Genomic DNA, 14,751 nt, shown 5'->3' on the forward strand with positions numbered 1-14,751 from the left:
ACTTTCAAGGTACCCAGGGAGTGTTTCTTTGCAAACTTACTCCTTAAACCTTTCTTTTGAGCCAAAAAACCTTTTTAAACCTGTTTCATTCCATCTAAAGCTTTTGATGTGGTACTGAAGAGGTGACACTTGGGGCTTGGCCTTGTTTAGGGTGGGAGAAGAGCAGGGTGGCAGCCCTGAGAAGTCTCCCAGGCTGCTGGAATGGACAAGACCTGGGAGCAAATGCTAATGGGAGGGGAGACAGACCAGGAGGAGGAAGGTGCAGGTGCAGTGTAATGTGTAGTTACAGATTCAGTGTTTGAAACTTGCTGTTTCACCCTTACTGTCCCCATTCCTGTCATCCCTGCACATGGCTCTGGGAAGGATGGGAAGGTTATAGTCTGGATTTGATGAAAGCAGTTCCCTGTGTTACAGGGGGAATAAAGGTGGTTTTAGGGTATTTCTCGCTGCACTCAGCAGTCTCCTTATGTGTCACTGCTGTGTCCTTGTGTGCAGGTTATGGAGACGGAGCGGATGATTTATCTGGTGACAGAGTATGCCAGTGGAGGGGAAATATTTGGTAAGTACATTTATTGCATTCTTTAATCAGATAATGCACTTGGTCAACTACAGTAAACTGAAAATAGCCACCACACTCTCTTGTTTCAGCCGAGAGGTGCCCTTCAGCCTGCAAACTTTCCATTGACAAGAGGAGTAAAGGAATAAATGAGACCAACTCAATGGAAAAATAGCCCCCATAACCTCTGTTTCTTCTTTGGGTTTCATTGACAGGTGGTGCTGCTCCTCTTTCGTGCTCACTTTGGGATTAAAGATGTTGGAAATAGTCATGCAGTTGGATTTTAGTGTTGCTGAGTGCTTTGTTTCCCAGCAAGTTATATGAACCTTGTTGATGATAGTGGAATTGTTGGGATGTGTCAGTAGCTTTCAAAGAAACAGGCAGTCCTGCAGTTCTGGAGGGTTTTGTGCTCAAAACCATGTCTTGTCTTTTCTTTTTGATATCTGATGTTATCGTAGCAGGCATTGGTTACATTCCTTCCAAGCACCATTGTCCCAGAGAGTTTTGGCTGAGTGTTCTTGACCACAGGAGCTGTTCCTGAAAGGGAAAAAAAGTGTCTGTGCAGCACAGCTGAAAGAGCTGTGGGCTGATTGATTCATTTGTTTGGTGAGCAATAGCAAAACTTATAGAAACAGGAATTTACTTATACACTGGAATTTTGTACGGGTGACAGAGTTGGGATTTTGCAATATTGGTTTGTACTGGCTTTGCCAATACGAGCCTCCAAAAAGGGGGAAAATCCTGTGTGCTTGAATTAGCTTTGTCAAGGAAGTGAGGACAGTCACACGTGGTCTGTCAGCTCCTGGGAGCACTCCCCCTGTCCTTGTCAGTCATTGCAGAAGATTCACTTTTGATTTTACTTCTCATTTCTCTGGAGGAGAAGCTGAGTTGTAATAAAAGACAAAGCTTTTAGTGAAGCAAGAGAAGCCCCAAATTAAGGAAGCTAAAAGCTGAAAAGTGCTGGTTTACAGCCACTACAAACTGCCACCAGTTCCTCAGTACCTCTGTAGATGGTTGCCATGGCTTCTTGTCAATATTGTCCATGTCCCTTGGATTTCTCCCTGAGAAGGTGACAGCCGAAGGGGAAGCAAGTGACAGCTGATGTTTGGGAAGTGTGGATTGCCTGGTGAAAAACTGACTTGCTGAGCCTTCCAGTTGTTTATTCAAATATGAATCATGGCGCTGGACACACTCAGCAGTTCCAAAGGCTTGTGAAATTCACCTTCCCATGCACAGCAAAATCACCTGCACATGTCCTGGAGTTGGCTTGGGCATGTATCACCACAGAAAAGTATAAATCTCTTTTTACTTTTTCTCCCTCTTCTGTTGAATTTGGCAGGGATGGGCTCATCTTTTTTTAAATCTAGAGCTATGTGCAAGCTCACATACAAACTTGGAATGAATTCTTTGGTTACAAAAATAGCCTTCTGCGTGAGTCGAAGTGAAAACCTAATTGCTTTCTGAAAGATTTTCTGCTGTAGTAAATTCAGCTCATTAGCATGGCTAATTTCCATGTTGCTGCCCAGCATTTTATCCTCACTGATAGCTGGGAGCAGCCAGCTCTGCAATAGCGTGAGGCATCTCCAGACCCAAGCCAGGAGGTCATGCCTCTCTCCCCAGTTTTGAGGATTCTTGGGCACTGCCCTCAGTGCAAGAGCAGAGAGGGGAAAACTCAAGTTTCAGCTTTTTGTATTCAGGGTTTCCTGAGGAGCCATTGAGACTTTGTTCTACCAGCGGAAGCAATTTGCAGGGAGGAAGCAGGAGCCCATTCTGGGGAGGTTTCCTTGCAGTCCCTGCATCTCCAGCGCTGAAGGGTCTCACGTCCTTGTGCTGGAGACAGAGCCGGTGGCAGCGTGGGCAGCTGGGCTCTCCTCTTGGGTAAAACCTCACCTGCCCCTGCTCTCAGCGCCTGCCCCTGCTAGGGCAGCTTGGGAATGGCTGCAAGAGCTGCAGGGATGGTGTGTGAGGTGTGTGTGGGCAGTGCAGCCACTGGCACCGTGCCTCTGACTGGGCACTGGGGGTTCTCTGTGAAATAGCCTGTGCTGAGTCTCTTCAGTCTTCTTCTGGGTCATGTCTTAACACCTGCATGATGTAGGCATTAAAATGCAGTGCTGGAGCATAAGGGGGGCTGACAGCTGTGGTGTTCTGGGTGCCAAATGCCTTGTGGCATTTGAGTGCAGCCCCATAGAACCAGGGTTGCAGCATTGTGCCATTGCAAACTGCAGGTTTTTGTAAGGAACACAGATTGCTTCTCTGATGCTTTCAGAACTTCCCAAGGCTTAAAGCTGTCAGTATTTCCCATGCAGTGCCAGAGGTCAGAGCTTTCAGCTGCAGCAGCAATGGTTTCTGTAAATGGCTGCAGTCAGTCAGTCAGGGCTGGCCGTGTGTCTGGCCTGTCCCTGCCCTGGGAGCTCCACAGGGATCCCAGCTCAGCACCTGGGAGGGCTGCACCACCTGTTTATCCCAAGTTCCAGTAAAGGGCTGAGCACTCCTTCAGCGGCCAGGCTGTGCCGTAAGAGTCTTTGATTCATCTCTTACTGGAAATGTTTGATAATTCACTTTGTTTGCGTAGCAGGGACCAGGGACAGGCCTTGGGTTTGCTGTGGGCTCCAGCAGCCAAATGTAAATTGTTATTTTTGTCCCTGTCTGTGTTTTGCGTGTGGTTGGGTCTCTGGTTTGACATTATGAAGAAATGAATGTCTCCTTTTAAACATAGGGTGGTCTCTATTCCAGGTCCCTCGAGTGTCCTTTTTTGAGGTCAGATGGAATATAGTCTAAAAATCTGGTTTGCTTTCAGTTGTTTACTATGAAAACTGTAAATAATCTGCAGTCCTCACTGATGGAATATGAGTTCTTGGTTGATTATAAAAAAAAAAAATCACAGGAAATTTAGAAAATTATCATCTGGTTGATGTGGTTCCCACGTCTGCCCTGTCTCCCCACCGCCCGCCCGCTTGTCCTGAGCACTTTGAGCCTGAACTGGGCAGACACATTAAACAATGTTGTGGTGCCTGTCTCTAGAAGGTCAGACTGCTTCTGACATCACAAGGTCACCAAATTCACTGGAAATGTGACTTAATCCCCCACACATAGGAGATGTGAAGCTTCATCAGCGTTTGTTTTCCAGACAGAAAGCAGCTTAAAAGCACGAGGCGTCTGTCCAGAGGCGGGGAGTGGAAACTTGTGTGTCAGTGCTCTCTAAACCAAAGGTGATTTTTTCCCAGTGTAGGATTGGATTGTTTTTTTAACACAGAGAGCAGCGTCAGGTGCCTCATGTAAGTAGGGAGAGCAGTGACTGATGTGTGTAGGGGTTGTGCAATGAAATGATGCATTCCTTCCCCTCTGGAAGGCACCCAGAGGAGCATCGCTGTGCACGGCCCAGCCAGGCTCTGGGTGCTTGGCACGCTCAGAGCAGGGTGCTGGCTCCCAGCTCAGCACTCAGGTCAGCCCTGTAACCTCCCCTGCATGGGAGGTTTGTGCAGAATAAGCTCTCAATGGTTAATTTTGGCATACAGTTGCCCTTGGTGGTATGTGAAGTATTCTGTAGCCTCATTGTTTCTGTCCTTCCTCTGGAGCTGGTGCAGAAATGTCAGTGGGCTCGGAGCGCGGTGCCTACGTGCAGAGCCTGCGCCTCTGCTCCCAGTTCTTCAGCAAAAGTGAAATTTCACGCCTAACCTAAAAAGGGCTTTTTGCAGCCTAAGCAGGATGGCTGGGCCGAGGGGCAGCAGAGTTTCTGGGTGAGAGGTGTGGGGCAGGGGTGCCCCACGTGCCAGCATTGAACGCGGGTGTCACCGGCTGTGCCGGGACTGGTGAACTTGGTTTGGGCAGAAATCCACTTAGGAAAGCCTTGCAGAAAGACACCTGCTGCAGTAGCTGGGTTTGCTTTCTTGCCTGCAGAATTGTTAAAATATTTCAGAATTTGTTGAGAGATTGGAGCCTCGTGCTTTATTTCAAGGGCACTTGCTGTATGGACAGGCTGGCTCCAAATCCCAGTGGAGCAGAAGGTGTGAATGACCTTGTTTAGGAGCTGAGCTATTACCTGTTGATCAGTGGCTTAAATTGGAGCAGCCCTTGCTGTGCTCTGCTGTCAGTCTCCTTAGAGTCACAAATTTATGACCATGCAAATGCCTTAATGAAATACGATGGGGCAATTTGAGATGGTGACTTTGCTTTGCCCAGCGAGCGAGCTGAGGGTCAGACTGGACTTGGTGATGGTTTTCCTTCTCCAGCCCTGGTTCAGATTTGCTTACAGAATAAGTTTATCCGATGAACAAGAGTTAATTGACAAGTTCTTTGAAAAACACCTCGAGTCTGTTGCACAACGTGAGTGGGCAAAGGCAGAAGTAGGTTGCTGTGCAGTCAGGAGCAGCACAACTGCTTTGATGGATCTTGGTAATTAGTATTTACTGCGAGTCAATTATGTCGCAGGTATTTTAATGAATGGGTGACTGGGGAAAAACACAACCACCCGATGAGAAACCTGCACAAGTGATTTATTGTTATTATTTTCAAGAACAGATATCTGTATTGAGCCCCCAGTTTAATAGAGTTTAGGGAGGGATATGGATAATTTCAGCCTAATTTTGGCTAGAGATGTTTTGAGGCCAACTCGATGGCCTGACCAAGGAGTTACAACCTCCTGAAGTTACCTCCTTCTTTCTCTGCCTTTTCTGCTGCCTGTCTCCTGCCTGTCCATCCCTACTCCTGGGACAGTGACAAGTGGCTCCTGTGAGCCTGGTGCTTCCAGGTTTTAAGTGGACTGAACTTCAGCTGGGTCACTGCTGTGTGCCTGCCTTTGTGATCTCTTGGAGAGGCTTTTCCTGTCCGTGTGTGCAGTGCTGGCTTCCAAGGAAAGCCCAGCTGGCAGCAAACACTACCTTTGAGTGAGAGTACAGGCTTTCAGCAAAATATTTGGGAGTGCTCAGATTTCCGTAGTGGAGGCCAGCTCCATTTTTATAATGAAATGCTTTCTTGGATTTCGCATCGATGCACAGAGAGGGAGGATGTTCAAGCCCTCCTGCAGCTGCTGGTAGCTGTGCTGGCTGGAGAGCTGAGGTGAGCAGCTGCTTGTGGCTGTGAGTACCTGGGAACTCGCTGGTTCCAGCAGGAGTTAGACCAGAGAGACGTTTCCTGGGAAAAAGCAGGGGGAAGGAAGGATGCATGTGGCCAGGAAGCTGCACCTCTGAGGTGATGTGGTACCGGGCTTGGGGTCTGACTGAGGGCAGAGGCTGGAAAAGCTTCATTTTTATTTTGATGAAGAAAAGATTCTAAAACCTTTGCCCTTGTGTACAAAACAGTTCTGATTTTCCAGGCATCCCCTCAGCTGTCCTCTATATAACATTAATTTCCAAGCCAGCCCAGGCGAGGACCGGTTGGCAGCGGTGTGCCCATCCCTGCCTGTGCCTCCTCCACGTCTGCTGCTGGAGCTGGGAACCACGCTGTGCCCACGTTGCTCCCACCTCCCCAGCTCTCTCCACTGTGTCCATAACCCTGTGTTCTCCTCACCTCACAGATCACCTCGTGGCCCACGGGCGCATGGCCGAGAAGGAAGCCCGGAGAAAGTTCAAGCAAATCGTGGCTGCTGTCAACTTCTGTCACTGCCGTAACATAGTCCACAGGGATCTGAAGGCAGAAAATCTCCTCCTGGATGCAAACCTGAACATCAAAATAGCAGGTGAGCTAAGCTGAGCAGTGTGGGAGGAAGGCAGCTGCTTTCAGGAGTTAATAAATGTAGGCACTGGCTGCTTCCAGGTATTCAGGGAGAAGGAAACGCGGTGCAGCTAAAGGAAGCTTTGGATTTCTGTGTGGCCTGCTGCCCAGAGCTGGGACTGCCAGGTTGTAGCCAGGAGATTTATACCTCCCTTAGAGTAGTGCAAAGTAAAAGAAGAAGGGAAAAAAGGCAGGTTTGGCTTCCCAGGCTGCAGATGCTGCAGCGTTCTCTCCTCTGGGTGATGGGTGAGACAGTGTCACAAAACTGACCTTGTTCTGAGTCCTGCTGCTGGTTCAGGGCTTCCTCAGAGCAGGTCAGGCTAGGTGAGAGAGCAGGAATGGCAAAGTAGGGATGACAAGGTGGATGGGGGAGCAGTGAAGGGGAAGCTGTGCTCCTGGAATCGTTCTTGATGTGCTGCGACAGAGCCAGAGTGGCCTCAGTGCTTTGGGGCTTTATTCCCTGCAGGGAGAGAAGCTGAAGCAGCTGAACACACGGGCCCTCACTGCCTGCTCCTGGATTTTGCAGGGATTTTTTTGTCACTAACTGCCCTTCCAGAGAGCTTCTTCCCTGGGCACTTCTGTCCTGACCTAACACAGGTGCATGTCTGTGATCCTCTGACTGTGAGACTGAGCCTTGGCTCATCTCTGGGGGGCACTGACTAGGCTTGACTTTACTGGGCTTGGTGGGATTATGACCAACTGAACCAACGAGATTTAACATTTAAGAGCTGGACTCAATCCTCATGGGTCCTTTCTGACTCAGAACATTCTGTGATCCTGCCCTGGTCATCTCATTTCACAGGCTTTGGAAGTGGTAGATCTTGTACTCAGCATTTAATTCTCCCAGAGCCTAGAGCACAGCAGAGCACCTTTAGAAAGCACTTGGTTGCTCCCTCTCCCAGGACACTTCTGGGTGAGATTGCTGTCTTTTGCAAGGGTTTGTAACTTGATTTTTTTAAGTGCTGAGGGCTACAAAACTTCACTCTGAGCAATGTTACTTCTGGGACGTGGGAAATACTCCTCTGTCTAGATAGCATCTTGAAGAAAGGAAACAGTCTAGCTCATTGTTGCTGTTCTCTCGTGTACCATCCTGAGGTGTTAGATTAGAGCTCAGCGCTCGGTTTATGGTAAAATCATCAGCAATTTCTTATGCTTCCCTCACACTCCATCTGTGGGGAGGGAGTGGGGAAGGAATAGGAAGGAGAGCAGGACTTCATGGACTTCCCTCTGGTGCTTAACAGTGTGAACCACGTCCTCCTTGGCACAGGGATGATAACCTGCTCCTCACTGTCCTGGGAGCAGCAGATAAGTGACAGAGGCATTGCTGATGAAGCAGGAGTGCAGCTCCTTGGAGAAGGAGTGGAGGGGCTCTGGAGCTCGGGGAGAGGCTGCTGGGGAAGTCTCTGAGCAGCACTTTCTGGTGTTCCGTGCAAAGGCTGCACTAATGGTTTGAGGCCATCTTGTGTTCACGGGAAAAATCCGCTCTGTGTGGAGGGGGAGGGTGCCTGGCAGACAGCGAGAAGTTAAAAACTAACCCAGGTGGAAACTGGAATTCAGCTGGATTTGCTGGAGAAATGTCCACATGAGCAGGCTGAGAAGCTCTGGAAATTGTGGAAACCTTTTTTTATCTGAGGGAGTTGGAAACTATTTTCCTTCCAAATCTGTGCTCCCAGAATGACTCCAGGAGATAGTCCCCACCCTGGTGGTGGCAGTGTTTGCCTTGGCAGGAAGATCTGTAGTGCTTTGAAAAGTAGCCTGGAAAAGCTGATTTATGGTATAGGATTTTCCAAGTATTAAGTTTTCTCCCTATAACTCATCAATTACAATTTGACACCAGTTCTTCCATTGTTTCAAGAGGAAAAAAAAAAAAAAAGTGATAGCAACAGATCTGCTTCACAGCAGACCTCCCAGGAGAAATGCTAGAGAAATGCACACACCAGTTAGAGAACCAGCTGAACCTTCACTTATTGGGCCAAACCCATTAACTGTGTCTAACTCAAACTTTGGAGCCCTGCAGACTCTGATCAGTGCAGATTTTCTGGCACTTTCTGCCTGACATCCATTTGAAGCTTTAAATCCCTTCCCTGGCATTCGGCAGGTGCCAGCTCCCGGGGTGGGCAGTGCTGCTGCTCTCACTGGTGGTGGGCACTCTTTGGGCTGGGTTTTGATTGATTCATTGATTGATTGATTGATTGATTGCTGCCTCGCTATTTTTCCGTAAACAGCGCGATCCCAATGCCATGACCCTCGCTCTCATTTTTCCCATGGATGCTTTTTCTCCAGTGTACCTTCTCAGAGGCTGAGTCAGTAGCTGCTGGCACTGTGTTCCCTGTGCTCCCAGCCCGAGAGTTCAGCCAGGAGTTGATGATTGCTAAACAGCCCAGCCTTGCTGGGGATGGTTTCGGAGAGGAATCTGATCTATGCGTCGCTTTGCATTCGTCGGCAGGAGTCAGCTGCTCCTTCCTCTCCTGAGGATCAAATCCCTCTTGGGCAGAGACTGAAGCCACTCCCTGAGCTCAGCTCCAAGGAAACTTGAGGGACTGGACCCACTGTTTTGTAGCAGGGATGTTTGTTTTAAATGTTTTCCCCGTATCACATCATTGTGACTCACCTTGCTGCTCAAAAATGCCTCTTTCCCTCTGCATCTGTTTGTGGAATGTGACCCGATTGCTCCCTGAGGATTTGGATTTATGCATCTCCTTGGCCATAGATTTTAAGAAAGTTTATTTAAGTTGTAATTTGTGTTTTTGTTTGGTTTAGATTTTGTGCTTAGTTGCTCCGGGGTTTTCAAGTCCTCCCATGAACTTTCCTTGGGTTTTTAAAGCCCTGCTGTTTTCCGCAGCCTTGACCTCAGTCCCGCAGCGCAGGTGGGATCTGGAAGCTGTTTCCAGCCTGGGAACAGTGTCCCTGGGCAGGATCTGCTGGCTCCAGCTCCCTGCAGAGCCCAGCAGCCTGCCTGCCTGCCCTGAGCCCAGGAGGGGCTGGGCACAGCAGCACCCCTGCCCAGGGAGAGGCTTCGCCCTGAGCCAGGGCAGCTCTGGGACCCGCTGGCCCCGTTCCCTAAGGACAGACTCTGCATTTCCCCTTCTCCCCACCTCCTCTCCCTGCCCAAAAGAGCTGTGAATCCCTGGATGAATTTCAGCACCATGGGGAAGGGGTGAAGTTTCCCAGCTGACCAATCTGCAGGAAGCAGAGGAGGGTGCAGGAGGCAGCTGTTGCGTGTCTGTTCCGAGGCTGCAGTGCTGCCAGCTGGCATGGCACAGCCCTGGAATGGCACAGACCTGGAATGGCACAGCCCTGCCCCTGCTGCTGGCACTCGCTGTGACCTGTGCAGCAGAGTGGGGAACACCTCAGGCCTCTCACCTGAGCAGGGCTGGAGCTGCTCCTGGCTGTGCACTCCTTGGGAAATCCAGGTGGTTCCCCAAGGCCCGCTCGTGTACTTACAAAGACAAATAAAGTAACTAAACTAGGATAACTTGCTCAATATATGGGAAGTGCCAAAATTCCACAGTCGTAAGGAGTTTATCTCTAAACCTGATACAAATGCTGTGTGTTGGGAAATGCATCCAGTGCTGCAGCGTTTATTGCTGGCTCCGGTGGCCGTAACTCAGGCGCTTGTTCCACATCCTGCCTTGAACGTGAGACAGCAGCTCAAAGGCTTGCAGAGGTGGAAAAGACAATTGTGCAGCTGTGTGCTATTTCCCTGGAATTGTCCTCCAATGGCTGACTGGAGGTTTAGATGGCTTCACTGCCAACAGTAAAAACCCAATGGGCGTGTAAGTGCCTTGTTTTGATTCCACAGCGCCTTTAAAGAACATTTACCATCTCTGCTCTGTTTGGAGCTGGGCTTGGAGCAGTCTGGTGTGTACTCCAGGTGTTTCCACAGGAGCAGGCTGCGTTAGGTATTCTCCATGTGCATAAATCATCTCCACAGTGAGAATTTCCTCCCTGCAAAGGGACAGGGAGAAGGGATTTGGCTGTGTCCCCCTGGAGCTGAGCTGGCCGGAGCGGTGCCAGGTGGGCTGCTGGGTTCTGCAGACGCTGTGCAAAGGAGGAGAGGAGTCACCTGAAATTAGGTCATGGAAAATCCTGTAAGGAGAACAGCAAGAGGGAGCACGGACTCAGCAGTTAGTGCATTCTGGGGAGTGCTGGTGGGATTTGCCTGCCTCTGGCACAGAAATGTTGGCATCACTGCTGATCCTCACTTGGAATTCCGTGTGGAACTGGTAGTTAATTGGTAACTAGCTGGTAATATTGGGTAATCTTAAACGTGTTAGAGAAAACATGTGGACACCTCAGAACTCCTCTCTGTGACTGTGATTGCTTCAATTCAATTAAGAAAAAAAGGAAGGAAACTTCTTTTTTTAACAAGAACCAGCTCCCTTCTCTTGGATCCAGACTGGTTTCCTTGCCCTTTGCAGTGCAGGTCCCAGCTGTGAGCCAGGGGGAGGCAGATTAATTAACAGAGAATGCCATTAGTGCCCACATAAACTGATGGTTGGCTGCCTACGAGGTGAAGACCTTTCTCTTTCAGGATTTGTTATTTACTCTTGGTGAAGGATTTGACTGTTGGTAGAGCTGCCCACCATAACCCTGTAGTGCTTTCTGGAAGAATCAGAATTCCCAGTCTTTTTCCCTTTGCACTCTGTCCTTGCTGGCACTGCCCAGAGCTCAGGGCACCAGGGAGGGTTGGAGTCACCACCCCTGGAGGTATCCAAGGAAAGACTGGACATGGTACTCAGTGCTGTGGGCTGGTGACAAGGTGGGGATCAGGCACAGGTTGGACTCAATGACCCTGGAGGTCTTTTCTAACCTCAGTGATTCCATTCCCAGTGTCTGTGCACCAGTTACCTATTACAGGATGTACATGACCTTACCAGACTCAGCAAGTCACTGAAATACCATTTGTTCAGGACAGTTGGAGTGAATCACATTCCTCTCATCGGTTCTCTTTGTTCTTTCAGATTTTGGGTTCAGCAACATCTTCACCCCTGGCCAGCTCCTTAAAACCTGGTGTGGGAGTCCTCCCTATGCTGCTCCAGAGCTCTTTGAAGGCAAGGAGTACGATGGGCCAAAGGTTGATATTTGGGTATGTGATGAGCCTCTTCCTCTCTGACTTTGATCTGATTTTTGCTGTGTTTGTTTGGCTTTGCTTCCTGAGCGCTCAGTACATGTCTTGGAGAAAAGCCCTGACACAGCAAAAAGCGTTTTCCAAAGGAACGTTTCCAGAGCTGCATTCTGGCTACTCCATCCTGTATTTTCCCCGTGGGGAGGTGCCAGAAGCATGCCTTGCCCAGGGATGGGTTTTCATTCAGTGTGGTGCTGCTGACGGGGTTTGTTTGGTGCAGAGCCTCGGCGTGGTGCTGTACGTGCTGGTGTGCGGGGCGCTGCCCTTCGACGGGAGCACGCTGCAGAACCTGCGCGCGCGGGTGCTCAGCGGCAAGTTCCGCATCCCCTTCTTCATGTCCACAGGTAAGGGGCTTCTCACTGCACCTCCCTCAGCTTTTTACTGCGTTGTGGGGCATGAGTTCACAGCAACAGCCCCGTCAGAGATGGGCGTTTGTGTCCTGCTGCTGCAAAAACACTTTGATAATAAATCTTGGGTGTGGAAAGTGTGATTAATTTTCATTTAAAATCAGCTTAACAAAGAGTCACGTGGAGGTACTTGGTTGCCTGCTGTCAGGTTAAGGAACAATTCTGCGTGGAGTTTCCTAGCTGAAGACTTCCTTGCTTGCTGTCTTATCTGGGGAAGAGGTTCTCTCCATGCAGAAAATTCTGCTAAAATATGGAGCTTTCAAAGCAAACTTAGATCCCAGCCTAAGCAGGAGAGCCTCAGCAGTCCCTCTTGGTGACAGCACAGGTGTAATATGATGGCACAGCTGTGGACCGGAGAACATTCTAAGGGTCCTTTGCTCTCAACCTCCAAAATCCACTCACATCAGGATGGGGGGGACAGGGTGACAGGGCTCTGTGTAGCCAGGGTGGCTTCTCTCCTTCCTGGCACAGGGGAGTCAGTGTCTGCGGCAGTGAGGCACGATGAGGACCAGCAGGTGTGAAGTGCAAGGAGAAGCAGTATTTCTGTGAGGTGACTCCACAGAGGGGAGCTTGGAAAGGGAACACTGCAGCAGCCATGTCCCTCCCCGTGGTTGACCCGGCCTCTCTTCCCTGGCAGAGTGTGAACACCTGATCCGCCACATGCTGGTGCTGGACCCGAGCAAGAGGCTCTCCATGGAGCAGATCTGCAAACACAAGTGGATGAAGCTGGGGGAGGCTGATGCAGAGTTTGACAGGGTGAGCAGCAGCGAGCAGGGTCTGCTCAGTGACTCAAACGGGCTCCAGGCACGTGGTGCTGCAGTGTTGGTTCTGCTCTTTGGGAACACTCATTCCCAGGCGTGGCCTTTCCCTTTTCTCTGTCTCCTGGCCTTGCTTTCCACATCACTCCTTATCTATGTACATTTTTTATCTTCCCCTGTGGCACTGGGAGCTTGGGGCAGTGGATTTGGATCGGTTGCCATCAAACCTCACGCCAGCTGCAGCCAGAGCCCGGTGCTTGGGCTCTTGGGAGCTCTGTGACTCATCAGTGTGCCTTTGGGAATGTCAGCTCTGACTGTGTGCCTGTGCCCTCACAGCTGATAGCAGAGTGTCAGCACCTGAAGACCGAGAGGCAGCTGGAGCCGCTGAACGAGGACGTGCTGCTGGCCATGGCGGACATGGGGCTGGACAAGGAGCGCACGGTGCAGGTGAGGCCTGGCATATCCTGCCTGCTCCTCCTGGTGACAAATGGCTGTGTTTGGTGGCAGCTGAGCAGCCCCACACAGTATAAAATGTGTTTTACCACTGCCCGAGAGGGGGTGACCGCTGTGCTGTGCCTTGCAGTCGCTGCGAGCCGACGCGTACGATCACTACAGCGCGATCTACAGCCTGCTCTGCGACCGCCTCAAGCGGCACAAGAACCTGCGCATCGCGCCCGCGCCCAGCATCCCCCGCACCATCACCTTCCCCACCTCGGCCAACATCCAGGTGCCTCCCCTGTGCCAGGGTTCCTCCAGCCCTGCGAGGCCAGCCAGTCCCTTACCTGCTAAACCCAGACTTGCTCGGGGGTGCCCACACCTTGGCTGGGTGTCAAACGTTCCCGGTCTGAGAGTTTGGTGGGGGCTTAGGGTGCCCTAATCCTGAGTTAGGAATAGTTTGTGCATTGGCTGAACATCCTTCAGACAGTCTCCTGCTCCCTTAGTGACAGAGGGGAAGGAGCCGAGGCAGTTACTGGGAGCTGGAGTTCCCAGCCCAGGGCTGCTGTGTGATGCTTCCTCCCCACCTGTGCTGCTGATGGAGCAATGAGCATGTGCTCTGGGAGAGGCCAGGCCATAAGGGAAGCAGAAGAGATGCTGACCCTGCCTGAACAGAAGGAAGGGGGGTAAAAGAGGCAACCTCTTGAGAATAAGCAGCTCTTCACTGGCTCCAGGGTCACCTCCCTGTTCCAGGTGCTTAAGGCTGGTGTTAATCCAGCAGTGTTTGTAAAGCAATGCTGTGTTTGTGTCTTCTGACCCTGATCTCTCCACTCAGCAGACAGAACAGACAGGCAACACCATGAACATCAATGTGCCCCAAGTCCAGCTCATCAACCCTGAGAACCAAATTGTGGAGGTGAGGCACATCCCCATAAGCCCTGCAAAGCTCTTTTTCTGGCTCACATCGAAGCCTTTCCTTTGATCCTCATGTTGCATTTCAACATCTCCCACGTTTGTCCTGCCCAGACTGATGGAACAATGAACTTGGACAGTGATGAAGGGGAGGAGCCATCCCCCGAGGCTCTGGTCCGCTACCTCTCCATGAGGAGGCACACAGTGGGAGTGGCTGACCCACGGTGAGTACTGCACTCCGGCCTGCACATTCACCCCAGCACGTGGCTTTGGTCCTCCTGGGTGTTCCTTTAAAGCTGCCAGTCCCCCTGCACAGCTTGGTCACTATTTTAGATGGGGATGAGGTACTTTCCTCCTGCCCTTCCCGATCAGTTCTGGGTAAGCTGTGCTTTGGTCAAGGCAGGTGTCTCATCTGAGCTGCACTGCCGTCATGTCCAAGGTGAAGTTTTTGTGATAAATCCCATTGAGGTTAATGCCCAAGAGCTAATTCTGCCAAATCTCAACATGGAGGGGAAAAAAGGGACAAATAAAACCAAAGAATGGCTTGGCTGCTCTGTGTGACCATTTTCCAGAGCAGTAAGAAGCTTTTTGTGAAGGGAAGTGGGGTGTACTGGGTCTGTGAGGGGTTTCCTCACATCATGGCTAATTCCCTTCTCCAAATGTGGCTGTACAGGACGGAAGTCATGGAAGACCTGCAGAAGCTCCTGCCTGGCTTCCCCCGTGTCACTCCTCAGGCTCCGTTCCTGCAGGTGACCCCGAATGTGAACTTCATGCACAGTGTGCTGCCCAGGCAGAACCTGCAGCCCACAGGGCAGCTGGAGTACAAGGTACTGCCCATGATCCCTG

General features: G+C 50.6%; 1 protein-coding gene across 5 annotated transcripts in view; it reads left to right on the forward strand.

The window, feature by feature from the left end:
- SIK3 (SIK family kinase 3) overlaps window positions 1-14,751 on the forward strand; it is a 70,151-nt gene that overhangs the window by 37,385 nt on the left and 18,015 nt on the right. For 2 of the 5 annotated variants that reach the window (XM_071449708.1, XM_071449711.1), the window contains exons 3-12: window positions 496-559; window positions 6,069-6,230; window positions 11,230-11,354; window positions 11,614-11,737; window positions 12,438-12,556; window positions 12,895-13,005; window positions 13,142-13,285; window positions 13,829-13,909; window positions 14,020-14,129; window positions 14,579-14,732. In XM_071449708.1, coding sequence (XP_071305809.1) covers window positions 496-559; window positions 6,069-6,230; window positions 11,230-11,354; window positions 11,614-11,737; window positions 12,438-12,556; window positions 12,895-13,005; window positions 13,142-13,285; window positions 13,829-13,909; window positions 14,020-14,129; window positions 14,579-14,732 — 1,194 coding nt within the window. The remainder of the gene's footprint in view (window positions 1-495; window positions 560-6,068; window positions 6,231-11,229; window positions 11,355-11,613; window positions 11,738-12,437; window positions 12,557-12,894; window positions 13,006-13,141; window positions 13,286-13,828; window positions 13,910-14,019; window positions 14,130-14,578; window positions 14,733-14,751) is intronic. The other 3 variants (XM_071449709.1, XM_071449712.1, XM_071449713.1) reach the window with 2 other exon arrangements.

Source organism: Agelaius tricolor, unplaced genomic scaffold (genome assembly GCF_023055355.1).
Source record: "Agelaius tricolor isolate 1412-34295 unplaced genomic scaffold, bAgeTri1.0.p SCAF_29, whole genome shotgun sequence".
NCBI classification, from domain to species: Eukaryota; Metazoa; Chordata; class Aves; order Passeriformes; family Icteridae; genus Agelaius; species Agelaius tricolor.